The sequence below is a fragment of the Heterodontus francisci genome, chromosome 3 (assembly GCF_036365525.1).
Source record: "Heterodontus francisci isolate sHetFra1 chromosome 3, sHetFra1.hap1, whole genome shotgun sequence".
NCBI lineage: Eukaryota > Metazoa > Chordata > Chondrichthyes > Heterodontiformes > Heterodontidae > Heterodontus > Heterodontus francisci.
The window spans coordinates 76,781,541-76,808,735 of record NC_090373.1 but is presented as its reverse complement, the minus strand read 5'-3'; the positions used below and the strand labels follow the sequence as shown (position 1 = coordinate 76,808,735).

General features: G+C 40.5%; 1 protein-coding gene across 1 annotated transcript; it reads left to right on the top strand.

The window, feature by feature from the left end:
- The first annotated feature begins 9,008 nt into the window (after positions 1–9,008).
- Positions 9,009–26,358, top strand: LOC137367115 (uncharacterized). The gene is made up of 21 exons (XM_068028551.1): positions 9,009–9,018; positions 11,852–11,976; positions 12,460–12,600; positions 13,068–13,142; positions 13,349–13,516; positions 13,659–13,755; positions 14,094–14,311; positions 14,930–15,083; positions 15,942–16,156; positions 16,231–16,345; positions 16,424–16,629; positions 16,704–16,821; positions 16,905–17,071; positions 17,170–17,249; positions 17,318–17,445; positions 17,629–17,818; positions 17,895–18,036; positions 18,115–18,208; positions 18,282–18,383; positions 18,459–18,538; positions 26,308–26,358. The coding sequence occupies exons 1-21, from the start codon at positions 9,009–9,011 to the stop codon at positions 26,356–26,358; spliced, it is 2,676 nt and encodes an 891-aa protein (XP_067884652.1).
- The last annotated feature ends 837 nt before the right edge of the window (positions 26,359–27,195 follow it).

The window sequence follows — 27,195 nt, the reverse complement described above, 5'->3', positions numbered from 1 at the left end:
ATACCTCGACGGCACCACTACCTGGTGAACCACTGTCCACTCTTTGTCTGCAGGTCTGTGAGGAGGTCTCCACTTCCTCATCAACACTTCATTCTTTAAATAGTAGCACTCTGGAACTCCCTCTGCTTCAGCTTCAGTTTGAGCAGTCTGTGCTAACATTTTTAACGTTGGGTCGGCTTGCTAAGCCTCAACCAAGAAAGACCTGTTTAACCCATCCTCTGGGGCCTCTAACTTCTCGAAGAAGGTTTCAGATAACCAAACAGTAGGGTCATCTGTCTGCAGTCCCAGTTCAGCCTCCTCTGACAGAACTTGTTTGACCATGGACCGGGTCACCACACAGTCAGGAAAAATGCAAGGGACCTTTTCCTGTAAGTGTTCTGTCTCCTTGACCTCTTTCAGTCTCTCTAAAACTACTGGGGAAGCTACCACCTTCGACCCTGCCAGAGGATGGTCCCTCGTTACTTGTGGACAGGGTTGACTTGCACTCCAGGAGGGATAATCCCCATGGTTACTGGTCCTGAAACAAGGTTGCACTTCAGATGCACCTGGCTTAAAGGTATGGGCATATTCTTTCCTCCAATACTGTTTACTAGCATTCTAGCATTCAATGCACTTTCTGGGGGAAAGGTCATGCCTTTTCCCAGCAAAAGGGATTGGGTGACCCCTGTATCCCTAAGTATGACTATGGGTTACTCGTCTTACCCCAGGATTATGGGGTCACTCGAGGATTATGGGGTCACTGTTCCTCTGGACACAAAATCCTAGTAACTCTCAGGGATTTTGTTAAGTTTTCCCGCTCTCTCAGCAGTAGGCTTACTGGGTTTTACTGCCGAAGTTAAAGCCACAGCCTGCTGTGCTGTGATTTCCATCAAGGCCCCTTTTCCTGCACTAATCTGGTGTACCCTGATTAAACGTATGGGCTTTCCCCTTAACTTCCAGCAGTCAACTCGAAGGTGACCTGCCTTGCTACAATGGAAACATACAAGCTTCCGGGTGTCACTCCTGTTCTCAGCACCTTCCTTTTTGGCCTGAGGAGGGCCCCCTGTGTTTCCAGCTCGCTCTTCTCATATGCACTCAGGATAGCATTTTTAGTCATCTCATAATCTGATGAACTCTCATCAGGCAACAGCGAATAAACCTCATGGGCTTTTCCTTTGCAATAACAGTGTCCAGCTGTTAACTGGCCACTTCAACTGTTTTGCAAGCTTTTCAAAACAGATGAAAAATGCTTTCACATCCCCCTCATTGAACTTTGGTATCAACTGGAAGAACTTAAATAGCTCAGCACTCGGTGCTGAGCTAGAGGTAGTTCCCTCACTAACAATTCCTTCACTGGGTACATTGGGTCTTCCCCTATTCAGTTCGAGCTGCCTTAACTCCCTTTGGAAAGCTCTTTGTTTTTCCTTTTCCTCCCTTTCTTTCTCTCTTTCCTCCGTTTCTTCTTCCCTCTCCTGGAATTCTCTCTCCTCTTTTTCTCTCTGGAAAGCTTTTTCTTTCTCTTGGAATTCCAATTCTAGTCTCATTTGTTCTAGCTGTATCTTAGCTGATATTATTTTGTCTGTTTCAGATTCTATGCCTGTCTCCTGTTCTCCAGTGTCAATTTTAAAATGATTGGCCACAAGTATTACAATTTCAGGCTTCCTAGCTTTTGGACAGATAGTAATCTCTAACTGCCCAGCTACATTTTTCAACTCTTCAACAGATAGGGCTTTTAACCTGGCCTAAGTTACTTCACTCTGTTCTAGGAAGGTACTGGCCTCGAATATGGACATTTTAGTACTCTAGCACTGAAAACCATAAGAAAACCTGTATTGAAGTTTTTAAATTATTGCTAAGGATCAATTTGGTTTCCTGTTTCCAATTTCCCATTTGTCTTTGGGTTTGATCCCAGACGCGAGACCCTAAATTTCTGTTATGGTCACGTGAGGAGGGGTTGAAGCATTTCCCTCTTTTCCTCTCCTTGTTAGACCACAACAGGTTTAATTCTTTCTTAAAGCAGACGTACCTGCCAATTCAGTAAGTGTTTGATTACTTACTTGCTATGATCATAACGAGAACAAATCGGATAGGCTTTCTTGATTTAACAAAGAAAGAGGTTAACTTTATTGTACCTAAACCAAACTAATTAAATAATAAACAATGTTCCAACTTTCACTCTCACACAGCAGAGGTTTACACACACACACAAATAGGTTACAGAGCAGGCAAAGGTAGATTGGCTCAGTTAGAGCCCATAGAAAAAAGGAGTATACAGTCTGTCTTGTTTGGTGATTCGGCTATCCTCTAGCTGAATTCGGTAGTCCTGAGGCTTTTAGTTTGAAGAGGTAGATGACTGGTTCAGTGAGTCTCTTAGATCTAGCAATGCAGTTGATTTCCTCCAAAGGGGTTTCTGATTATAGCCAGAGTATGCAAAGGTGGTCAGTCAGCAAGCAGGATTTGAAAGCTTTCAAGCTGGAATGGAGAGAGAGAGACCCCCACTTAGGGTCTGCTCATGTCAGAGTCCAGTTGCTTCTCTTCTGCTGCACAGAAAACACCAGCTTAAAAACACAGATGGGGAGGGGCTTGTCATATGACAGTCACTCAGTGATTCAAAACGTAGCCGTTAGCAGTATTTCTCTCTTGCTACAGAGAACAGGCAGTTCCTTTAAACTTCCTGGGTTTTGATGCTTGCTGGGAAATGCATACTCATTTCGTCTCCCTCCTCACAGTCCTTTGCAATGTAGCAAACTTTGCAGTGTAGCAAACTACGTAATCCTCTTAAGCTTCTAGCTGTCATCCTGTTTTAAATGTCCTTTAAAAATATCTTTTTTGAAAAAAAAATACAAATTCAGATTTGCAGTCAGCGGATTAAAGAAAATTATCATTCAACAAAGCACATTGACGTAACAAAAGAGAAAATATGATATGAAAGTAAAAGAGCAAGAAACATAAAAACGAACTGCAAAAGCTTAAATAGGTGTGTAAAAAGGAAAAGATTAGCAAAGACAAATGTGGGCCCACTGCAGGCAGAGACAGGGGAATTTATAATGAAGAATAAGGAAATGACAGAGAAATTAAACAAATACTTTAGGTCTGTCTTCACAGAGGAAGATACAAAAAACCTCCTAGAAATATTGAAGAACCAAGGGACGAGCAAGAATGAGGAACTGAAAGAAATTAGTATTAGTAAAAAATGTATTAGTGGAGAAATTAATGAGACTGAAAGTTGATAAATCCCCTGGACCTGATGATCGGCATCCCAGAGTGTTGAAAGAGGTGGCTTTAGAGATAGTGGGTGCGTTGGTGATCATTTTCCAAATTCTATAGATTCTGGATTGGTTCCTGAAGAAAGGCAGGTAGAAAATGTAACCTCACTATTTAAGAAAGGAGAGAGAAAACGAGGGACTACAAACTTGCTAGCCTGACATCAGTAGTAGGGAAAATGTTAGAATCTATTATAAAGGATGTGATAACTGGACACCTGGAAAATAATGGTGGAATCGGGCAGAGTCAACATGGATTTATGAAAGAGAAATCACGTTTGACAAACCTGTTAACAGTTTTTTGAGGATGCAATTAGCAGAATATATAAGGTCGAACCAGTGGATGCAGTATATTTGGATTTTCAGAAAGCTTTCGATAAGGTCCCACACAAGAGGTTAGTAAGCAAAATTAGAGCACATGGAATTGGGGGTAATATACCAGCACGGATTCAGAAAATAGAAGGTAGGAATAAATGGGTCATAGGAACATAGGAGCAAGAGTAGGCCATTCAGCCCACTGAGCCTGCCCCGCCATTCAATACGATCATGGCTGATCATCCACTTCAATGCCTTTTTCCCACAGTATCCTCATATCCCTTTATGTCAATATTATTTAGAAATCTTTCAATCTCTGCTTTAAACATACTCAATGACAGAGCTTCTACAGCCCTCTGAGGTAGAGAATTCCAAAGATTCACAACCCTCTGAGCAAAGAAATTTCTCCTCATCTCTGTCCTAAATGGTTTTCCCCTTAATTTGAAATTGTGTCCCCTGGTTCTAGACTCCCCAACCAGGGGAAACATCTTAGCTGCATCTACTCTGTCTATCTCTTTGAGTATTTTGTAAGTTCCAATGAGATCATCTCTCATTCTTCGAAACTCTAGAGAATACAGGCCCAGTTTCCCCAATCTCTCTTCATAGGACAGTCCCGCCATCCCGGGAACTAGTCTGGTAAACCTTCATTGCATTCCATCTATGACAATAATATATTTCCTAAAGTAAGGGGACTAAAACTGTACACAGTACTCCAGGTGTGGTCTAACCAAGGTTCTACACAATTAAAGCAAGACTTCATTACTCCTGTACTCAAATCCTCTTCTGATAAAGGCTAACATGCCAATAGCCTTCTAAATTGCTTGCTGCACCTGCATGTTAGCTTCCAGTGACTTATTGACAAGGACACCCAGGTTTCTTTGTACATACATACGAACATACGAATTAGGAGCAGGAGTAGACCCTCAGCCCTTTGAGCCTGCTCCGCCATTCAATAAGTTCATGGCTGAACTGATTACTCCACATTTCCACCTACCCCCGATAACCTTCCACCCCCTTGCTTATCACTCCCTCTACCTTAAAATATTCAAAGACTCTGCTTCCACTGCCTTTTGAGAAAGAGAATTCCAAAGACTCACGACCCTCTGAGAGAAAACATTTCTCTTCATCAGTCATAAATGGGCGACCGCTTATTTTTAAACAAGACCCCTAGTTCTAGATTCTCCCACAAGGGGAAACATCCTTTCTACATCCACCTGTCACCTTGCATTTCCCTGGATCCTATGGGATTTTATTTAAACCAGTCTGTCATGTGGGACCTTGTCAAAAGCCTTGCTAAAATCCATGTAGACCACATCAACTGCACTACCTTCATCTATCTTCCTTGTTGCTTCTTCAAAAAATTCAATCAAGTTGGTCAAACAAGATCTTCCCTTAACAAATTCACACTGACTATCCTTGATTAACTTGTGCCTTTCTAAATGTCAGTTTAACCTGTCTCTCAGAATAGATTCCATTAATTTGCCCACTACTGAGGGTAGACAGACTGGCCTGTAATTATTCGGTCTATCCTTCGCTCCCTTGTTAAACAGAGGTACAACGTTAGCAGTTCTCCAATCCTATGGCACCACACCTGTATCCAGTGAGGACTGGAAAATGATGGCCAGACCTTTTGCTATTTCCTCTCTTGCTTCTTTTAACAGCCTAGGGTACATTTCAGCTGGCCTTGGAGATTTATGAACTTTCAAGGATACTAATCCCATTAATACTTCCTCTCTCCCTATGTTTATCACATCCAATACTTCACACTCATCCTCAACTGCAATATCTGCATCGTCCCCCTCTTTTGTGGTCAGACGCAAAAGATTCATTAAGAACCATACCAACAACTTCCGCCCGTATACATAGGTTACCTTTTTGGTCTTTTAAGTGCGCTACTCTCTACTTACTTATCCTCTTTCTCTTAATGTATTGATAAAACATCTTTGGGTTCACCTTGATTTTGCTTGCCAATATTCTTTCATGCCCACTCTTTGCTTTCCTAATTTCCTTTTTGATTTCACCTCTCCACTTTCTATACTTCTCTCGGCTTTCTGTAGTATTGAGTTCTCGATGTCGGACATAAGCTTTCCTTTTCTGCCTTATCTTACCCTGTAGGCGCCTTGACATCCATGGGGCTCTAGATTTGGCCGTCTCACCTTTTCTCTTTGTGGGAACATGTTTACCCTGAACCCCTTGAATCTCTCCTTTGAATGCCTCCCACTGTTCTGACACTGATTTACCTTCAAGTAGCTGTTTCCAGTCCACTTTCGCTAAATCACTCCTCAGTTTATTAAAATTGGCCTTGCCCCAATTGTGAACTCTCACACCTGTTCTATCTCTGTCCTTTTCCATAATTATGTTAAAACTGACTGAATTATGATTACTACCACCAAAATGCTCTCCCATTGCCACTCCTTCCACCTGCCCATCTTCATCTCCTAAAACTAAGTCTAGAACTGTGCTCTCTCTTGTTGGACTTGCTACATACTGGGCAAAAAGGTTCTCCTGAATGCACCTCAGGAATTCTGCTCCCTCAATTCCTTTCACACTAAAACTATCCCAGTTAATATTGGGGTAGTTAAAATCCCCTATTACTGCTCGATTGCACTTTTGAGATTTGCCTACATATCTGCTTTTCTATCACTCTCTGACTGTTTGGGGGTCTATTGTACACTCCCAGCACTGTGATTGTCCCTTAGCTCAATCCATATGGCCTCATTTGATGAACCTTCCAACATATCATCCCTCCTCACAGCTGTAATAGTTTCCTTGACCAAAGTTGCCACTCCCCCTCCTTTCTTATCCCCCTCCCTATCGCGTCTGAAAACCCTGTAACCAAGGACATTGAGCTGCCATTCCTATCCCTCCTTAAGTCATGTTTCTGTAATAGCTATATCATACTACCACGTCTCTAACTGTGCCCTCAGCTCATCTGCTTTGTTTGCTATACTCCTTGCATTAAAATAAATACCCTTGGGCACTGCCAAACTTTTTTTTTTATTTTCCTACCTTTGTTTCCTCTGTCTTCCAGACTCATCCATTAATTTTCCACCCTCCATTTTAATTTCAGATTTTGTCCCAACTGAGTCTACTCTCAGGTCCCCATCCCCCTGCCAAACTAGTTTAAACCCTCCCCAACAGCACTAGGAAATGTCCCGAAAGGAACTCAGTCCCGGCTCTATTCAGGTGCAATCCGTCTGGCCTGTACCGGTCCCACCTCCCCCAGAGCCGGTCCTAATGTCCCAGGAATCTAAAGCCCTCCCTCCTGCACCATCTTTCCAGCCACGAATTCATCTGTCTTATCCTTCTATTTCTATACTCACTTGCACGTGACACTGGGAGTAATCCGAAGATTACTACTTTTGAGGTCCTGCTTGCTAATTTCTTACCTAGCTCCATGAATTCTGACTGCAGGACCACATCCCTCTTTCTACCTTTGTTGTTGGTTCCAATGTGAACCACAACTGCTGGCCGTTCACCCTCCCACTTCAGGATGCTCTGCAGCCGCTCAGTGACATCCTTGACCCTGGCACCAGGGAGGCAATACACCATCTTCGATTCACGTCTGTGGCCACAGAAACGCCTGTCTGTTCCCCTGACTATTGAATCACCTATCACTAGGGCTCTTAAAGTCTTCCCTATACCCCACTGTGCAGCTGAGCCACCCATGGTGCCTTGGACTTGGCTTTGGCTGCACTCCCCAGGTAAAGCATCACTTTCCTCAGTATTCAGAACTGAATACCTGTTGGACATGCACAACTTACCTGATTCTTTTTGGCTGCCTGGTGGTCACCCCTGCCCTCTCTCCCTGCATACTCTTAAGCTGTGGGGTGACCACATCTATGAACGTGTTATGCACATAGCTCTCATCCTCATGAATGTAATACAGTATTATCAGCTGCTGCTCAAGTTCCAAAACCCAGGGCTCAAGCTGCTGAAACTGACGACACTTCCTGCACATATGGTTATCTAGGATCCAAGAAGTCCTGGAGTTCGCACATGGTACAGGATGTGCAGTCCAGAGTGTGGAGCATCACTGTCATTCCTCTATCCATTAGATAACAAACCTTGGTACTACAGCTGAACCCTAGTGTGCACACACCTGAAAGGGCATACTGTTTAACATCTCACCTCAGAGGCAGCACCTCCAACAATGCAGCACTCCCTCAGTACTACATTGACTGTCAGGCTTTTTTTTTTGCATTCAAAACTTGAAGTAGGACTTGAAACCAAAACAAGCTGACTCGGAGACGTCACTGCTATCAAATGAGCGACAGCAAAGAAGACTGGCGCAACAGTGGACACTGACTCATGCAATGAAAACTAGGTTCACCGCGATCAGCACCAGGTGCCGGCGCTGCTGCTAATGAGCGCGTGACGCTGAGCCCGGGACCGGGGCCCGGGTTAAATGGCGCGCGCCCCCTCACTCCTTTCACCATTTCAGTAGGAATGTGTCTGCTTTTTAGTTCTGTTGCAGGAGGAAAACAGTTAAAGACGCGGCCTGGGCAGTTTCGGGACAGGAGTTGGATTATGGCACCTGTCTTGTTATTTGGGTAAGTCTTTCAATGTGAAAGTTGGAACCTGGAGGACATTTCCCACCTTTTACTTATGGTTGCTCCGTTTGTTTCACAGCTTGTTACTGTCGGTGACTGCGATAGTCCCTGAAGTCTGGATGCAAACTGCGCCTCCAGGTTAGAGTTCGTACAAAGCCCATGTGTCGCGTCCGATGGACTCGTGTTTTATATTAAGGAGCTCCTCTGATCCGTTTCTCTAGGTTTTCTGAAGACTGAATGCCGTGATGCTGTCTTTTGGGTTGGATTGAATAAACACTTTCTTGTTGGCAAGTTTTGGCAGATTAGCGTTGTCGGTAAGTTCACTGCCGTTACTTTGGGATCTGTCTCCATGTAACGGTCCTCGGTTCCTTGTCTCAGTACTAATTTGGTGGAGCCGAATTAGACCGTCTCGGATCCCACAATCTGGAGTCCTTCATCGTCCCTTAATCTGAGGATGAGTTACTTTGCCTGTGCAGTAATGGTGTTAATATATTAAATCTTTAAACCCCTGAGGTGTAAAAGTCACCGCTTTAACATCCGCATATTGGTAGATCAGAGTTTGGGCCAAACTAAAGTGATATAGAAAAAAAAACAATACTGTGGATGCTGGAAATCTGAAATAAAAACAGTGTTGGAAATACCCCTCAGGTCTAGCAGCATCTGTGGCGGGAAACAGTTAACGTTTCAGGTCTCTGACCTTCGGAACTGTCTAGAACTGCATTCAGTTCACTTGATTCCTTTTGAGAAGTGAGTTGATTAGCTGTGAGTTAATATTTTTAATGTGCCATTAATTGGTAAAACACTTTTAATCTGGTCTGTACTTTTCTTGATCTTTTTAAATGTGTAATGTAGTGAAGTAAATGGTGTTTGAAGTGACCATCACAAAATTAGAAACCAGATGTATGAAGGTGAGTGATTGTGACATAGATGGCTGGAATGTGGAACTTGAAGGCTGTATGTTGCTGTTTGAGCCAGGGTGACTGCACTGAGCTAGTGGAAACTGAATAGGATGGATCTGGTCTTGGGAGTGATAAGAGTATCTGATAGCCAATCTGTTACTCAAAATCCAACAGGGAATTGGGCACCAAAAATCTATGCATAAAATAGTATGTTTACTCTGGCCAATGTTTTCTCAGCTCTCTATTGCTGAGCTAGTGTAGATACCATTTAAGTGGCTACTGATTTTGGCTGACCAGGCAAGATCAATGGGATGTAAAGCAATTAAAGAGGATGTATTGATGGCATCTGGATGAACAAGTGGTGTTTTTGGGGAGGGTGGTGGGGGTGGGGGGGGGAGAAGAGAAGCAGAGGAGGGGCTGGGGTGGTGAAGGATAAGAACGGTTGACACCTCTTCCAAAAGATGCAGAAGCATTGTTAGTAACTTGAGCTACTGTCAATAGGGAAGCCAGAGTGGTGGAATTCCAATACTGGATGCATAAGTATTGGATCATTTTTGTTTTAACTTGCTGGTAGCTGGACAGTTTTGTTTTTAGAATGGCTTTTTTTCAAAAAAAAGTAGGGCTATACCATTCATATGAAAAATAGTATCTCAATTGTTACAGTACAGAAGGAGGCCATTCAGCCCATATTTGCACCGACTCTCCAAAAGAGCAATTCATTTAGTGCCGTTCCCCTGACTTCTCCCTATAGCCCTGCACATTCATTCTTTTCATTATAACTGTCTAGTTCCCTTTTGAATCCTTCAATTGACCCTGCCTCCACCCCACACTCAATGCATTCCAGACCTTAGCCACTTACTGTGTGAAAAAGCTTTTTTTTTTGCTTTTCACTATTACTTTAAATTTGCACCTTCATTCTGGATCTTTTCACGAGTGGGAACAGTTTATCTATCTACTGTCTAGACCTTCATGATTTTTGAATACCTCTATCACATCTGCTTTCCTTCTCTAAGGAAAACAGTCCCAACTTCTCCAATCTATTTTCATAACTGAAGTTTTTTGTCCCTGGAACAATTATCATGAATCTTTTCTGCACTTGCCCCAATGCCCTCACACCTTTAGTGTGGTACCCAGAATTGGATGCAATACTCTAGCTGAAGCTGAAATAGTAGTTTGTGAGCCTTAGTTGAGAAGGCCAAAAGAATGGGTAATAGTTCTTAGCTTCTTGCCAAATTCTTTGAATAAGGCAATGGAGCATTTTGGGAGGCTCTATATGAACTAGATTTTTGTTGGCATAATGATGGCAGGAAGGAGTTTAAAGTAATCCTGGAATTGTGAAAATATTCAGCTGTGCATGCCAGAAGTAATGCAGTCTAAAGTGATCAAACCTGATCTACTGGTTGCCAGGTGCAGTTTAAGTACATCTAGGTTGGCAACCTCTTGTGTCCCAGCAAATCATAACATTACACTATCTAGCAATCCAAGGCATATTTGAAGAGCAGTGCCCTCTGCCTGAATGCTATTGGCTGACGAAGTATCAGAAAGCTCTCTTTTTTTTTTTTAAATCCTGTATTGAATGTCTTGGGATGGAAGATTAGTTTGTATTTCTGTGGCAGCCCTGATTTTAATTGGAGTGTTGCATTTTTTTTTATAACTGTGTGCAAATGGCTGAAAGCTTAAAATGTAGGTTTAGAAATATTTAAGTAGGTAACATTTTGGAACATCTGTGGTATAGGCTCCTGAAGTTAATTCCTTTCAGAAAGGGAAACTATATGCTAGGCCAAAGATAACTGATGAAGCTGATTGCAAAACAGCTGCAACAAAAAAGTCTTCAGTAGTATTGGAAAGTTGAGCAATAAAGAAGGGTTACAATAGCATTAAGGGAATCAACAACTATTAAGGGAGTTGGAGAAAAATCCCTCATGGAAGACTGGCTGGAACAGCTTCTGGAACCAAGATAATCTCTTTTTTTTTTGGTAAGGTTGCCTCCTATTATATTGCTTACTCACTGGTCTTTAAGTTTGTCAATTTTTTAAAATATGCACACTGTCTTAATTTTGGCCTGTTAAATTAATTGGATACAGTACATGCCATTCATAGCTTAACATCCAGCAAACTTAAACATAGCTTGTGATGTATAATGCAGTAGGTATTCTGATCTCTCGCTTTAAGTCCTTGCTGATCTTGTTTCAAAAGGCAACTTGGTTGGCTACCCTAAAATTGACTTTACTTCACCTTCCAAGGTTTCTATTGTGCTTACAATACTTCATGGCAATGTAAAATGATGGTGAGGCATCTTGATTCCATACCAGCTAATATAACTGTTTCTCAATTCATACCCTGTACTACTAGAGTGCACCCTCCCACCCCTGCCAATCCCAACGTCTTGTTGAACCAGATAGCTGTTTCTTTCTAACAATTGTAACTTTAATGCATGACATAGTCAGACCTTGTGTATAGAAAGCTGTAATTGTCTGTTTTTTTTTAAATGTCTGGAGGACACTTGATCTAGTCACTTGAACAACTGCCACATGTGATTTAACAAACTTGTTTATGCCACTTGCAAAGTAACACTTATTGTAATAAAATAGTGAGGGAAACCACATTACTCGTTAACCTGAAGAAACTAATGGGTGAACTTTTTCCTTTTTTTCCTTTTTTCCTTTCCACCCCCAACACCAACATACAAATGCAACTCCTTCAGCAGGGATTCTCCAGGAGGAAATCCTTGACCCCATTTATATAAAAAAAGAAAAATTCAGCTGTTCAAATTTTCTGCTCTATGCAAAAAAAAAAAAAAAAAAAAAGTTTGGTTGATAACTGATTTACTTTGCTTTCTCAGATCAGTCTGGTTATATCTTTCCTGTTACACCAAGGTTTGCATCACAGTGTGGTTATACAGTTGTAGTGGATCACTGGAATGTTGAATTCCGTGCCTCTGTCCTTAGTTGTTGTGTCCATATTTTGGTAAGTACCTTTTTAGAAGCATCTAGTATAGATTTGCATAGTGAGATTTTAAATATAGCTTCTTGATTGGAGAGTCAGATTCAAATAATGCTACTGCCAATGTTTTATTGAATACATTACAAGGCAAATGCAGGTTACTAAAGTTTGAAAGGTTTCTAAATGCTATCCAAATTTCCTGTTCTAAGAAACTATGCCCTTGAACAGTAGGAGTGGGAATGGTGGGGAGAGAAGAAATATGCTCCCAACTGGAATCAGATGTTTGAGGTTTAATGTACTACATCATGAAAGGATACATAAAACTTTCAATTCACCATATGGGGATATTGAATGGAAGTTGTGATCTCCTAGGAATGCACAATATACAGCTGTTCCAGAATTATAGCTCATGGGTCCTTTTTTTTTAATGTCTGAGTATAGGCAGTTGGGAAACTTAATATTTGATCCATCTTGATTCCATTAATTGCATTTGCAATTTGTTTGCAGAATGATGAGCAATTCAATCTCACTATACAAATAAAAGTATCAGAAACTGACACAATAGCTTCAACGTATATTCAAACACTGTCCTGTATGTACTCACCATGGGCTGCAAGAGAAATATACTGTGAAGACAACTACATGCAGGTAAAAACAGCAATATTGAACTCTCAACCACCCAGACTGCAAATGGAGGTTACACACTTAAAATTGTCAGTGATCTGTGTTTTTAGTTAGCATTTTTTGATAAATATTTGCTACTTTTGTTACATCTGTGGGTCTAGTAGAGTAGTAGCCTGCACTAAACGTTGCATCAGAATTGATTTTTAGTTGTAAATTTAGTAAGTAGTTCTGATTAAACTACCAAGTCCTCTACCTGTTTCCACTAGTATATCCAGTGGATTCTCTGGACATTTTTATTCTTTGGAGACAATTTTGTGGCCTAATCTAAATAGCCTAATCATGTATCTTTTTTTGATTTCTATAGTTGGGCTGATTGAAATTGTGCTGTATTACTGTCACTTTCCCAGTGATCTTTTGCAACTGTAGACATGTAACTAGTAAGTAAAATTTCAGCACTTGAAAATGCACTAATTTGGCATGATCATGCACAGGTGTCTGTACAAAAGACTATACCAACCATTAAAGATTATGCCCAAGATGAAGATTGGGCTTCAGTATTTCCAGTAGTAAGTAACTTTATTTTTAAGCTATCTCTTTCAAAGAATTGTACAAAACATTTAATGAATGGATGCTGCATGTTAAATCTTCAGATTTGGGGGAAAGTTAAACTTCTGAAGCTCTATTTCCCATTGGAATAATGGTTAGAAGTGCATGATACCCAATATTCAGTTAAATGGACTCTTCCAATCTTTGGTTTCTACTGTTCATCTAGGCAACTACTGCGGAAAGTGGAATATGGCAAGTGGTATTTCACATTGCTGATGACAAACGGAGTATGACCGTGAGAGAAGCACATCAGATGAACTATGGAATCAACACAACAATGTCTCGCATATTGCTTCGTGCTCCTTATGATGCAAATGAGGCTCAAATAGTTCTAGTGAGTTCACTAATCTTCCACTTCAAGTGACTTTCTTGACTGACTAATAGCATTTGTTTTTTGACATTTTTATATTCAATGACTTTTTTTTTCTTTTTTCTCTTTTTTTTTTTCCCCCCCCCCACACCCCCTTTTCAATTAGGTCCAAGGTGTGCCCTTGTCTGTCATCCGATCAAGTACCTTTTTCAAGCAGCATTGGATGATTCTTGTAATTGACACTGCAATGGCTTGTCCTCTTGGTAAGAAATCAAATGATAAACTTCTATTTTCTTTCAATAAAACCAGCCATCCTTCATTTTTCAGGAGAATGATTAGATCAAGCCATCTAAAACTGGATATAGTTGTGTAACAATTTGAAGCAAATGTTAGCCTATCTAGGCACTTGAGCCTGTGGTTGTTTAACTGTAGGTTAGCTAACCACTTTCTGTAACTATCCAGATCTTGTCATCTACAGTACTGAATTCTCTGCACTATGTAGGAGAATTCCATTTGCATTCTAACTGGAATAATTATTGCTCTTGCTGTACCTGGGTTAAAGACACCTTGTCAAATCAACATAATGCATTTTTTTCTTCAGATGGTATTACATTCACTGATGACCTAATCCTGTGGACAGTGCCAAGAATCTTCACTCCAATTGTGACCAGTGCAGTTTATCAAGACAACACCTCCATGGGAGTAAATGGCATAAAGTTGGACCCCGCAAGAATGGCAGAAAGAAACTATACTCTAGATAAAAATGATACAGCTCTTGCTATAAGGGTCCCAATTGGAGCACAGGATGGATACTATAAGGTTAGTGAAGAATTGAATTTTTGCTTTGCAGGTATCTTATCCGCCATATATGCTCTTTGGATTCAAATGCATTGGATGCAACTTCATTTGAGACTGCAACCCATTTGAAGTTGTTATACCTGCCTTGAAGCAAATCTGAACTTGTCATGGTATTGGCTTCTGTTTTCAAAAGTTGGGTTACAAAACATTATTTCTTTTAAAATGAAGATATCATTCTGAATCCATTTGTCTGAAGACCAGCCATCCAATGCTTGTTATTGGTTTGGCTTAACAAGATTTGATTTTTATGAACTCTAAATCTAGGGCTATCCTATTGAAATTTTAAAGCAGAGTATCCATAGACATCTAGCAGCATTACCACCATCCTTCGTTTAGCTCTAATTTTGTCCAGTTCCACTTGCATAGCAACTTAATCTAGTCAATGATTTTGTGATGCCTTAGTATAGTGTATTGTTCAACCTGAGATTAAATAAAAGCAAGCTTAAAGTGGAGGGTTTGTCCTTGAGCTGGTTTAAAATTTCCAAAAGTCTACCTCCAGTGGCTTGTTGAGCCTGAACTCTAGCACATATTTAAATATTGCTCTGTCCCAATTTTAACAGTTGAATTATTACTTTTCAGAGCCATGTGCAGAATGGACAATATGGTATAAAGTACAGCATTAATCTGTTCTTGGAACACCTGTGGGAAGATGAGGCATGGGGACTGAATAAAATCAATGTGATCCATCCAGTTACAACTCCCTTTATTCCTCAGCCCCTTGTTCTCACTGATGGTATGTACTAATGTAAAATGGCATACCCTGCCTAATGGTAAGCAAGTTTGTAATTAATGAAAAACCATTTAATGTGCAGAAGTATTTTCTTTGAATTCATTACTTGGATGTAGGTATTACTAACCTTCACCATCCATAATTGGCAGCCTGCTCAGGGCACCTTGAACCACTGCAGTGCATGCAGTAAAGCTGCTACCATAATGCTTTGAGTTCCTTGCATTAAAGTTCCAGATGAAGGAGCTGATGTCTGTCCAAGTCAGGCTAATGAGGTGACGTGATCCCTTGTACCTGCTGCACTTATTCTTTTTATTGAGTTACTAGCTTTGGGAGGTGCTATCGAAAGCCTTGGAGTTGTTACAGAAATCCTGTAGCAAGTACACATTGTGCCACTCTGACAAGGATGGAGATTTAGACTAGTAAATTTGGATTTATCAAGCAGACATGCTTCATCTAGCATGTGGATACAGGCTAAAACAGATATTTGAGCTCAGGTGTCTGAGAATCCACATATGTTGCTAATAAGTTGTCCAACCTGGCAGTTTATATGTATATGTCCATGGCATTTTATAATAGAAAAAAATGGACACTTTTGCTTTAGGTTCTCAATGCTGGGTGAATTAAAATGCAGTCCTAAAAGTGAAATGCCCTTCAAATTCTGCTGACAAACTGTCCAGTGTGTGCTTTTGTAATTTCCAAGTCTAGATCCAAGTTGCTAAATTTGGCCACACTACTTGCTAATTGCCCATGCAGTGAAACTGCCTATGCACATGAAAAACCAATTCACCCTACTTGGGTTAAGTGGACTTACTACACAAAGATTCCAGTGTACAATTCAATTGTTCCTATTTTTTTTTCCAGATACCATTCCTGAGCAATGGCTATTCAATGTCACACTAGGCAACTTCCTCCCTGATGTAGAACTAAAAAAACTCACTCTGGGCTCTCAATCCTTCCCTGTGGATGAAGCAAAGCAGGTGTTTAATGTGTACAATGGGACTACCACAAATGAGACAACCCTAAATAGAATCTTCATTCTTGAAGTTCCAATGGAGGCACCAGCTGTAGACAGAAAGGTAATGGAATATTGGAGCAATGTATGTTTCCACACTGCTTGACTGTGACTCATCCCTCTTGTGTTTCCTTTTAGTATATAGGAGATGGTGTTGAACAATATACCCTTGACATCATCTACACGCTGACTGTGGTACCTGAAAATGTAACATTCACGCATGTAGCTCATTTAAAATATCAGCATAAAATAGGTGAGTGCTCTTAATCTACACAAGGAAGAAATGATTTTTAAATGCTTTGAGTAATACTATAAAATGTTCACTTCTTAGTACTTCCTATGGCAAATGGCTTTTGTGATGAAGCAAACATGACCCTGGTAGTAACACATGGAACCTTGGATCAGTATTGGATTCCTTTTATTGGGAATGTACGACTAACCCCTCACTCTGCTGAGCAGTATGGTTATATCTTCAGTGATAATGGTACCCACTTAATACTCTCAATTCCACATGCTGCAGCTGAAGTTGTCCATGAGGTAAGCTGCTTTGAACTAGTGTCTTGGCTTAACTTTTGAGCTGGTCCTGATTTTTAATTGTGGCTTCATTACAGGCAATAAACAAGCAAGGCCTTCGAAACAGATTTGACTTCAAACTGAAGGATAACAAAACTCTGGATGTGCTAGCCAACTTTTCTGTTTCCTGCAGTTTTCCTGTAACTGACTTCATAAGTAAGCTCTGGGGGTTTTTTCACTCATAACCAATTTCTTGCATATTGATAGCATACTGACTACTTTTTTTTTTTTCCCCTCAGCTTGTTTCCCAAATGGAAGAATTGTCATTACTGCTTTAAAACTTGAAGCATTGTTGGGTGTCAATGGTAAAATGATGCTGAAAGATAAAACCTGTGGACCAAAAGAGAGTGATGAATTCAAAGCCACCTTTGAATTTTCTGCCAATTCATGTGGAACAAGTAGAAGGGTAAGCCAACAAGTAGACTTCTGTTGAAATATAAATTGGCCTAGATTAAAGGTTCAGCAAGCATCTGGTGACAGACTAATTTTGGTTTCTCTTGGTAGTTTGAGGGGGATTACATGATCTATGAGAATGAAGTGGTGTATTTCAAAAAATCAGCACCAGCCAGTGATCCAATATATCGGTAAGAATCTGAGCAGCTTTTTTTTGTGTGGTTAAATGAATAGCAAGTAACATCTTTGCTCCTCCTAGGCTTGCAATATCCTGTCATTACCGTGTAAATGACTCACTGCATCTTCAGTTTGAGCACCAAGTAAATCCTCAGCCAACTGTTGTACCTGGATATGGACCTATTGTCTTGGTTATGCACCTTGCCAAAGGTAAATCTTGTACTTGATATTTGGTGTAAAGCTATTTTACATGGAGCTAGTATAAAACCACTAATTTAATCATCTAACTTAAATAGCTGGAATGAATTTGAAATGGGAGCATTTCTTTTTTTTTTTTCCCCTCCACCCTCTGCTGCTGCCCTGGGAACATTCAATTTGCTTGGATGCTTGCAGATATGTCTTACGTTAAGCTGTATGGAGAAGCTGATTATCCAGTAGTGAAGTACCTAACTGATCCCCTCTACTTTGAAGTACAACTGTTGTACAATGAAGATCCACAAATTGAACTGTTCCTGCAGGATTGCTGGGCAACTGCATCACCAGACAGACATAGCATTCCACAGTGGCCTATTGTCATCAACAGGCAAGTATGAGCTGCTCTCTTCTTAAAAAGAAGCAAATGACTTTCCTTACTTAATCCAGGTACTTTTTGTTAATAGCTGTGAGAACCATGCCGATTTGCATATGACTATCTTCCATCCAGTAACAAGTAATGAGAGGGTCAGCTATCCTACTCACTACAAAAGGTTTGAAGTCAAGACATTTGCTTTTGCCTTGGGAAGCATTGATGCCTTGGGACAGGTGAGGATTGCTTCAGTGCAATGTGTTTCAGTTCTTTCCATTTGCTGCCCTGCTATGCTTTTTTTTTTCTCTTTTTAGGTGTACTTTCATTGCAGTGTAGTCTTGTGCAGGAAGGAACCAGTAAATGGGCTCCTCTGCCCTGGGCAATGTGTACCAGGAAAACAACGAATGGGTAAGGCATTAAGATTAGAATAAAACTTGATGTTTCCTGAAGTACTCTACTGACTAGTTGTATGCAACTGCAGGTCGGAGTGCTGATACAGAGCACCATCTGCATGGATCTGTATCATCTGGAGCAGTGGTAATCGTGGCAGAAATCCCTACAGTGGAAAACCAGATTATGAAAGGTGAAGAATCATTTCTAGAGCTATTTTTCAAGCAGTAATTCTGAAATATGTTTACTATCTTTTTTTTTCTTGTAGATATCAAAGCGATATCCTATTGGCCATTGCTGCTGATTGGTGGTTCAGCAATAATTATTGCTTGTATTGTGCTTGGAATTGTTAGTCTCTATCAAATGAATGGATCAATTTGTTAATTAAAAGCTAATTATTAACTCATTATCTTTTTTTATTTAGAGATCCAGCACTGAAACAGGCCCTTCAACCCACTGAGTCTGTGCTGACTAACAACCACCCATTTATACTAACCCTACAGTAATCCCATATTCCCTACCACTTACCTACACTAGGGGCAATTTATAATGGCCAATTTACCCATCAACCTGCAAGTCTTTGGCTGTGGGAGGAAACTGGAACACCTGGCAAAAACCCACACGGTCAGAGAACTTGCAAACTCCACGCAGGCAGTACCCAGAATCTAACCTGGGTCCCTAGAGCTTTGAGGCTGCGGTGCTAACCACTGCACCACTGTTTGTTTACATCAAAACCATTTAATAGCTTATGATCTCAGATGCTTCTAGCTAATGCTATAAACAGCTTGGCATAAAGTCAGAGTCATAGAGATACAGCATTGAAACCGGCCCACCGAGCCTGTGCTGAACAACAACCACCCATTGAGACTAATCCTACATTAATCCCATATTCCCTACCACATCCCCACCATTCTCCTACCACCTGCAGTTCTGATTTGTGCTAATGTTTCGTCAATTGAGTTGGTGTGGTCCCAAGCCTCTTTGCTTGTCAATCAGAACAGTATCTAAATAACCATTCATATTATTGAAATGCAACTTTGCTTAAAATAAAACATTTTCCAGTTCAGTTGGACTGCATATCCAAATTGTATTTGAGGTACCCCTCAAGGAACTCTGGGCAACTGCCATTCCTATTTATCCAATTAATAGACTGAAGCATCCATCTTTGCCTTTTTCATAATTAGTCACTTTTTTATTGCTAGTGTTTCGTACTTCTACCCCACTAACAAATTCTTCAAGCCAAGTTTGAGACTAGTGCTACCTAAAATGTGTAAAAGTTTAACTGGTTGTCACTTGACTTGGCTGAAGCATTATTGCCTGAAGTTCACCCTACTCCCTTGGATTATGGTGCATGGCCCCAACCTTGCATCCTTTCCTTGAGCAGACAAAGACCATTGGCATCTGGCTGTAGTATCTTTGCTAGTGTAAAATGGCTGGCTTCCCTCCACCTTTTGGCTATACACTGACTATTAGAGGTAACTGCAAATGTGAACTGTCTGCCTCCCCATCTTTCTCTTCTGGGGATGAAAGCTGATTTATTTTTTTTTTTTTTTTTTGGACTAGGCTTTGCCTGTCTATTCTTAGTGTGGAACTTGTTGCTAGCATCTCTACTGGAAATTTGTCTACACATTGCATGGTGGCCTGATTGTCATAAAATGTTTAGTTATTCAGGGATCAAATGTGCTGAACAAAAGCCAACCTGGCATAATTGGAGCCCACTTGGACTTTTTTTTCTTTAAGGCAGCTGGCCAATGCCATCCTAAATTCAGATTTGCTAAGAACTTGAGTCATCCAAGGTGGGAACAAGATTAGGCTGTTCTGCCATTCCATAAAATGAGGACTGCTGTTACTTCACTCCATCTAACCACTGGTTCAATGACCCTTAGTTAACAAAAGTATCAATTCTCTGAAATTTTCAATTGACCATCTCTCCCCATCCAAAACGGCCTTTTTGGGAGAAGTCAAATGTCCAATACTTCATGACATTGCCCTAAATTGACTCGCTTTAGCTCTGATGTGTAAGGTTATATTCTTTTTCTCCACCAGATTGTCAGATCCTGTTTGAGCAATCCAAAGATACTTGCTACAGCCACTGACTCTAATGAGTTTCTGTACTGTAATTATATATAGAACCAAATATTTAATGAAATTTTACTCAGTTGCATAAGACTACACCCTCATGTACATAAGCTCGTTGTTTGAATCTTGAGCCTAGTTTTTCTTCCAGATTTAGTCAATCCATAATTTTTGCTTCCATTGCAATAAAGACTGCAGTCTTTAAGTGTTTAACTGGTGCTGAAATGCTTTGAGATCCTGACATGAAAAGCACCATTATAGATGCAAGTTCTTGTACAGAAATGGGCAGTTATTTGTGATCAGTCTTTCACCTTAGCCTTGTGATTTTAGGCATTATCAACACAAACTCTGCATAGAGCAAGTGACTTTCCATCTGCAAAGGTTTTCTAATGCTTGGTGTGACAAAATTGACATTCAATAATTGGTAAATCTTTAACAATTCACAAATTGCTTTCCATTAGTTAACAGTTGTCACCATGTACTTGCTGTCTGTCTTCCCAGGCACCCCCACATTTTTTGGGATATCATTTGTCATCAATATAATTACACCTGAAGCAAGTAAAACCTGTAAGTTAAAAGCAAAATACTGCGAATGCTAGAAATCTGAAATAAAAACAAAAAATGCTGGAACCACTCAGCAGGTCTGGCAGCATCTGTGGAAAGAGAAGCCGAATTAACCTTTCGGGTCAGTGACCCTTCACCGGAATTGACAATTTGTCAGTTCCGATGAAGGGTCACTGACCCGAAATGTTAACTCTGCTTCTCTTTCCACAGATGCTGCCAGAGCTGCTGAGTGGTTCCAGCATTTTTTGTTTACAACCTGTAAACTGATTTGTAAGTGTGGAAATTAACTATATTTTTGTAACTAACATCATTCCTGTCCATGTAGCTTTTTTTCTTTTAAAGAAAAGTACAGCAATGCCAAAAATCAGATGAAAAAACTTTGGAACTATAAGCTGTTAACATTTAGGATCAATGACCTTTTTTAAATCAAACTCATAGCTGCTGCCTAGCCTGAGTTTCCAGCATTCTGTTTCTACATTTAGCAATTAAACTATAGTTTACTTCCCCCCCCCCCCCCCCCCCCCCCAATATCAAACTAGGTACTTAAATTTGCTGTGTTTGGGATGAATCTTCGTTCAACTGGATTGTTTATTGTAAATGGTCAGCCGTTATGTGACTGCTGAAGGAAATTTCATATCAGCACACTGTAGTCCCAAACTATCACTAGTTAATCTATTCATCATAGTCCTATGTGGATTATGGAGAGGAAGTAGGGCTGGAGAACAATGAATTGGTGATTGAGATTTCCTGTTGGGATACGATTGATAACAGTCTGGGAAACTGGATTGGAGTTTAGTATTGGGGCCAAGGTTCAGACAGAGCAGAGCCATCCATAGTTGACTGCCTCAGCCAAGTAGTGGTCCTTCCATTAAAACCGTGCCCCTCTGGCAGCAAGTTTTCAATCTCAAGTCAGAGGTGCTGGTATAGAAGTAAAACCAGGGGCCTTGCTGGAGGCAAATCATTTAGTATTGGGCAATTATTCAAGGAAGGGTTAGAAATGGAAAAGAAAGGATCAGGAATTGAGATGAGTTGCTTCATGTTCCAGCTTTCGATACCTGAATTGGGGGGTGGGGGGGGAGGCGACCCTTTAAAATGAACTGAGATGATGTACATTTCTTGGTCTTTTGTTTTATGAGTATAGTTTAAGGTAATACTGTTAAATAGAGGGGGCAGGTCACATGTAAGAATCTGCCAGAAAGCTTGGTGATAGCTAGTTAGTTCAAAATGATACTGTATAAATTGATATTGTATAAGTTGAAGCGCTTGTCAAGAGGAAGAAGGCAGCTTATGTTGGGATGAGACGTGAAGGCTCAGTCAGGGCGCTTGAGAGTTTCAAGCTAGCCAGGAAGGATCTAAAGGGAGGGCTAAGAGCAAGGAGAGGACATGAGAAGTCATTGGCGGATAGGATCAAAGAAAACCCTAAGGCTTTCTATAGGTATATCAGGAATAAAAGAATGACTAGAGTTAGAATAGGGCCAGTCAAGGATAGTAGTGGGAAGTTTTGTGTGGAATCAGAGGAGATAGGGGAAGTGTTAAATGAATATTTTTTGTCAGTATTTACAGTAGAGAAAGAAAATGTTGTCGAGGAGATTACTGAGATACAGACTACTAGGCTAGATGGGATTGAGATTCACAAGGAGGAGGTGTTAACAATTTTGGAAAGCGTGAAAATAGATAAGTCCCCTAGGCCAGATGGGATTTATCCTAGGATTCTCTGGGAAGCCAGGGAGGAGATTGCAGAGCCGTTGTCCTTTATCTTTATGTCGTCATTGTCGACAGGAGTAGTGCCGGAAGACTGGAAGATAGCAAATGTTGTCCCGTTGTTCAAGAAGGAGTAGAGACAGCCCTGGTAATTATAGACCTGTGAGCCTTACTTCGGTTGTGGGTAAAATGTTGGAAAAGGTTATAAGAGATAGGATTTATAATCATCTTGAAAAGAATAAGTTCATTTGCGATAGTTAGCACGGTTTTGTGAAGGGTAGGTCTTTCCTCACAAACCTTGAGTTTTTCGCAAAGGTGACCAAACAGGTGGATGAGGGTAAAGCCGTGGATGTGGTGTATATGGATTTCAGTAAGGCGTTTGATAAGGTTCCCCACGGTAGGCTATTGCAGAAAATACAGAAGTATGGGGTTGAAGGTGATTTAGAGCTTTGGATCAGAAATTGGCTAGCTGAAAGAAGACAGAGGGTGGTGGTTGGCAAATGTTCATCCTGGAGTTTAGTTACTAGTGGTGTACCGCAAGGTTCTGTTTTGGGGCCACTGCTGTTTGTCATTTTTATAAATGACCTGAATGAGGGTGTAGAAGGGTGGGTTAGTAAATTTGCGGATGACACTAAGGTCGGTGGAGTTGTGGATAGTGCCGAAGGGTGTTGTAGGTTACAGAGGGACATAGATAGTCTGCCGAGCTGGGCTGAGAGATGGCAAATGGAGTTTAATGTGGAAAAGTGTGAGGTGATTCACTTTGGAAGGAGTAACAGCAATGCAGAGTACTGGGCTAATGGGAAGATTCTTGGTAGTGTAGATGAGCAGAGAGATCTTGGTGTCCAGGTACATAAATCCCTGAAAGTTGCTACCCAGGTTAATAGGGCTGTTAAGAAGGCATATGGTGTGTTAGCTTTTATTAGTAGGGGGATCGAGTTTCGGAGCCACGAGGTCATGATGCAGCTGTACAAAACTCTGGTGAGGCCACACCTTGAGTATTGCGTGCAGTTCTGGTCACCGCATTATAGGAAGGATATGGAAGCTTTGGAAAGGCTGCAGAGGAGATTTACTAGGATGTTGCCTGGTATGGAGGGAAGGTCTTACGAGGAAAGGCTGAGGGACTTGAGGTTGTTTTCGTTGGAGAGAAGGAGGAGGAGATGTGACTTAATAGAGACATACAAGATAATCAGAGGGTTAGATAGGGTGGATAGTGAGTCTTTTTCCTCGGATGATGATGGCAAACACGAGGGGACGTAGCTTTAAGTTGAGGGGGTGATAGATATAGGACAGACGTCAGAGGTAGTTTCTTTACGCAGAGTAGTAAGGGCGTGGAACGCCCTGCCTGCAGCAGTAGTAGACTCACCAACTTTAAGGGCATTTAAGTGGTCATTGGATAGACATATCGATGAAAATGGAATAGTGTAGGTCAGATGGTTTCACAGGTCGGTGCAACATCGAGGGCCAAAGGGCCTGTACTGCGCTGTAATATTCTAATTCTAATAAAGAATAGTGAGTCAGCAAACTTTATCCTGTTGAAGCTGGAACAAGCCTCCACTACATTACCAGGAAGACATCAGGAATCTAATACATGTATGGGCAGTGTTGAAAAATAAGACCAGTAAATGTATTGCATACTGATTAGATTAGACTATAGTTACACTTTCTGGCATGAAAAGGATGAACACTTGTGTAGTGTAGAATGCCATGGTGACAGGCCTATGGTGTAACATCAAGAATCCTACTTCTGTCAAGGATGGAGTGGGTGATATGCTTTCTGCTTGGTTCTATAAACTTGCTCATATTACAATTTTTTTTTTTTTGCAAGTCTTAACTTCAACTGGGCACAATGATGCTTTGTCAAATTTCCTACACCAATGCATGGTTAAAAAGGAGTAATTGTATAAAATATTTTGTTTACACCCCTATTAAAATGTTGGCTTATCTTCCAATTTTCAGTTCTGACAAATATTTATTTTCTCTTCCCTTTATGCTGACTGACCTGTGCATTACCAACAATTTTTGATTTTGATGTAGACCAACACAATTAGGAAGACCAAAAGAAGCTTCCAATTGTTAAACCTCCTGGTATTAGCTTAGATAAGCCAACCAGTGATTTTTTTTTTTTTCTTTCTTGTTCAACCTGTCTGCAAACTGAATTTGTGATCTAGTCCTAATCTTCAAATTTGGAAAAAGACCAAAAAGTTTACGAACTAAGGTTTTGTCTTGCTGTTGACCCTGAATGAGGTTAATTTTTCACCAGGTTAAAAATGGGCTTTAACATGTTTTCTCAAAGGACACTACGCATACCATTTTAATGTGGCTTCTCTAAACAAGATCTCTTTTCCTACTGTTTGAATAAAAATGATTCTTGTGAATTCCAACATGATCTTGCTGTTATTGCAAAACACATCCTGTTTTTGCATAATTGTAATATATACTTCAAGACAATTGATTATCTTTAAAGCATAGAATAGTTTTAAGAGGCCATTCAGCCGTCTACAAGAGCAACTTATTTTGTCCTATTCCCCTAGCTTTTCCCTGTAGCCCTGCAAGTTGTTGTTTGTCTTTTAGATTATTGTCTAATTCCCCTGAAAGCATGATTGTATCTGCCTCCACCAGACTCTCTGGCATTATGTTACAGATCCTAATCACTTTATTTGGGGAAAAAAAGCTTTTCCTCCTGTTGCTGCTTTTGCCAACAACTTTAAAGTGATGCCTGTTGGTTCTTAATCCTTTGGCAATGGGCAGTTTTTGCCTATCTACTGTCTAGACCACTCATAATTTTTGACCATCTCTATCAAATCTCTTAATTTTCTCCAAGGTGAACACCCTCTCATGCCTTCACATCCTTCCTAAAGTGTAGTTTCCAGAACTAGAAACAACAATCCAGTTGAGGCCAAACTAGTTTTTTTTTTTACAGGCTCATCATAACCACCTTGTTTTTGTACTCTATACCCCTACTGATCTCATATGCTTTATTAACTACTTTCTCAATTTGCTCAAAGATTTGTGCATACATAAACCCCTGCTCCATAGAATTGTACCCTTTGTTATATTGTTGCCTCTTATTATTCCTGCCAAAATGAATAGCTTTACACTTCTCTGTATTAAATTTCATTTGTCACTGTCCATCCATTTCACCAGCCTGTGTATATCCTTTTCAAGTTTACCATTATCCTTATTCACAATACAAGTTTTGTGTTCACAAATTTTGAAATTGTGCCCTGGACACCAAAGTGTAGGTCATTAATATATCAGCAAAAGCTGGGGCCCTAACACTGAATGATGGAGAGCCCTACAGTTCAAAAACAAACATTCACCAACTCCTTTCTGTCACTCGAGCAATTTCATCTACTGCTACTGTCCCTTTTATTCCATGGACTCTAACTTTGCCGACAAGTCTGTTTGTGGCACATTATCAAATGCTTATTGGATGCAAACCAAATATTGGATACATATCTAGTCATTCATTATAGCCCACTGCTGAAAATATTGGAGAACATTGGAGAGCTAGTGACTGGTTACTCAGTTGAATCAACATAAATTTTTAGTGTACAGGTTATAATTGAACGTTTAAATCTATTTCACACTACATATAATTTACATGTAACATTGAAAAAGACAGTCTTGTGCAGTGCCCGTGGAAAGGGACAAGTTTAATAAATCTTTTCAGAAATAATTGAACTTCAAACTTTCTGCTTAGAACAAATTATCCGTTGAATGTTCAATAGAAATAATTCATGCTGGTTTGAGACATTTGTGGTTTTATCAAATAGCCACGGTACTCCAATGGCGGTGTTCACAATGCATCAGAGGATATTCTTTAATCACAGGATGCATGATGAATTAGTTGGAGCTCCTGGCTTAGTGACAAAGACAAATAGCGATTTCATTATATAGAATGCTGGGATTTCGTCAGTTATTTTGGGAATCGAATTACGCAATGCAGTATGTCCACCTAACAACTTCAAAAGTTGAGGTGTGCTGAGAATGTGAAAGGCTCTATGTAAATACACGTTCTTTTCTTTACTCTCTCTGCTTGGGTATCACTTTGATTGCAGTATAACTCATATGCTAATAGTGGGGAAAACTAACTAAAATATATTTCAAGCCCCAATGTGGGAAACAATGGATAATGTTCTTTTATTAAAAACTTCACAAAAATTATGTTAGAGTTTAATGCCACGAATATACTTCAGGCAATGTCCTGAGTCAGACATCGTTAACTGTTGCACCGTCAGCAGATCCTTGTAATACATAGACGAGTCTGAGCAGCTCACTTGCAACCGTACAGCCTTGCACACGGCTACTTTGATGTAACCACAGAGCTCCTTACTACTTTAGCAGTTAACTTTTAAGGAGAAAGCAATAACAGCACTTGTTCCCCGCACTGCCATCCCACCGCCCCCCCCCCCCCCCTCCACAACATTAAAAATATTTCTTTCAAAGAAACGGTTCAACTGATTGCCAGGGCACTTTTGAAATGTTACTTGACACCGGCTCGACTGCAGCCGGTGAAAATTTATACTGTAGAGTGCCTCCCTCAGTTTGAGTTTAATGCATTTGGGAATCAAATGAGGGCCACTCACATCAGATTTTTTTTTGCCATGTTTTGTTTTGCTGTGCAGTTGATCTGCTAACTATCCAAGTTTCCTCTCTGGTCC

What these genes read in the sequence shown, in the direction of transcription:
- LOC137367115 (XM_068028551.1), top strand. An exon ending in GGGCTTCAGTATTTCCAGTA is followed by an intron (nt 13,143 to 13,348) that starts GTAAGTAACTTT and finishes CTGTTCATCTAG; the next exon opens with GCAACTACTGCGGAAAGTGG. An exon ending in CATGTGGAACAAGTAGAAGG is followed by an intron (nt 17,072 to 17,169) that starts GTAAGCCAACAA and finishes TTCTCTTGGTAG; the next exon opens with TTTGAGGGGGATTACATGAT.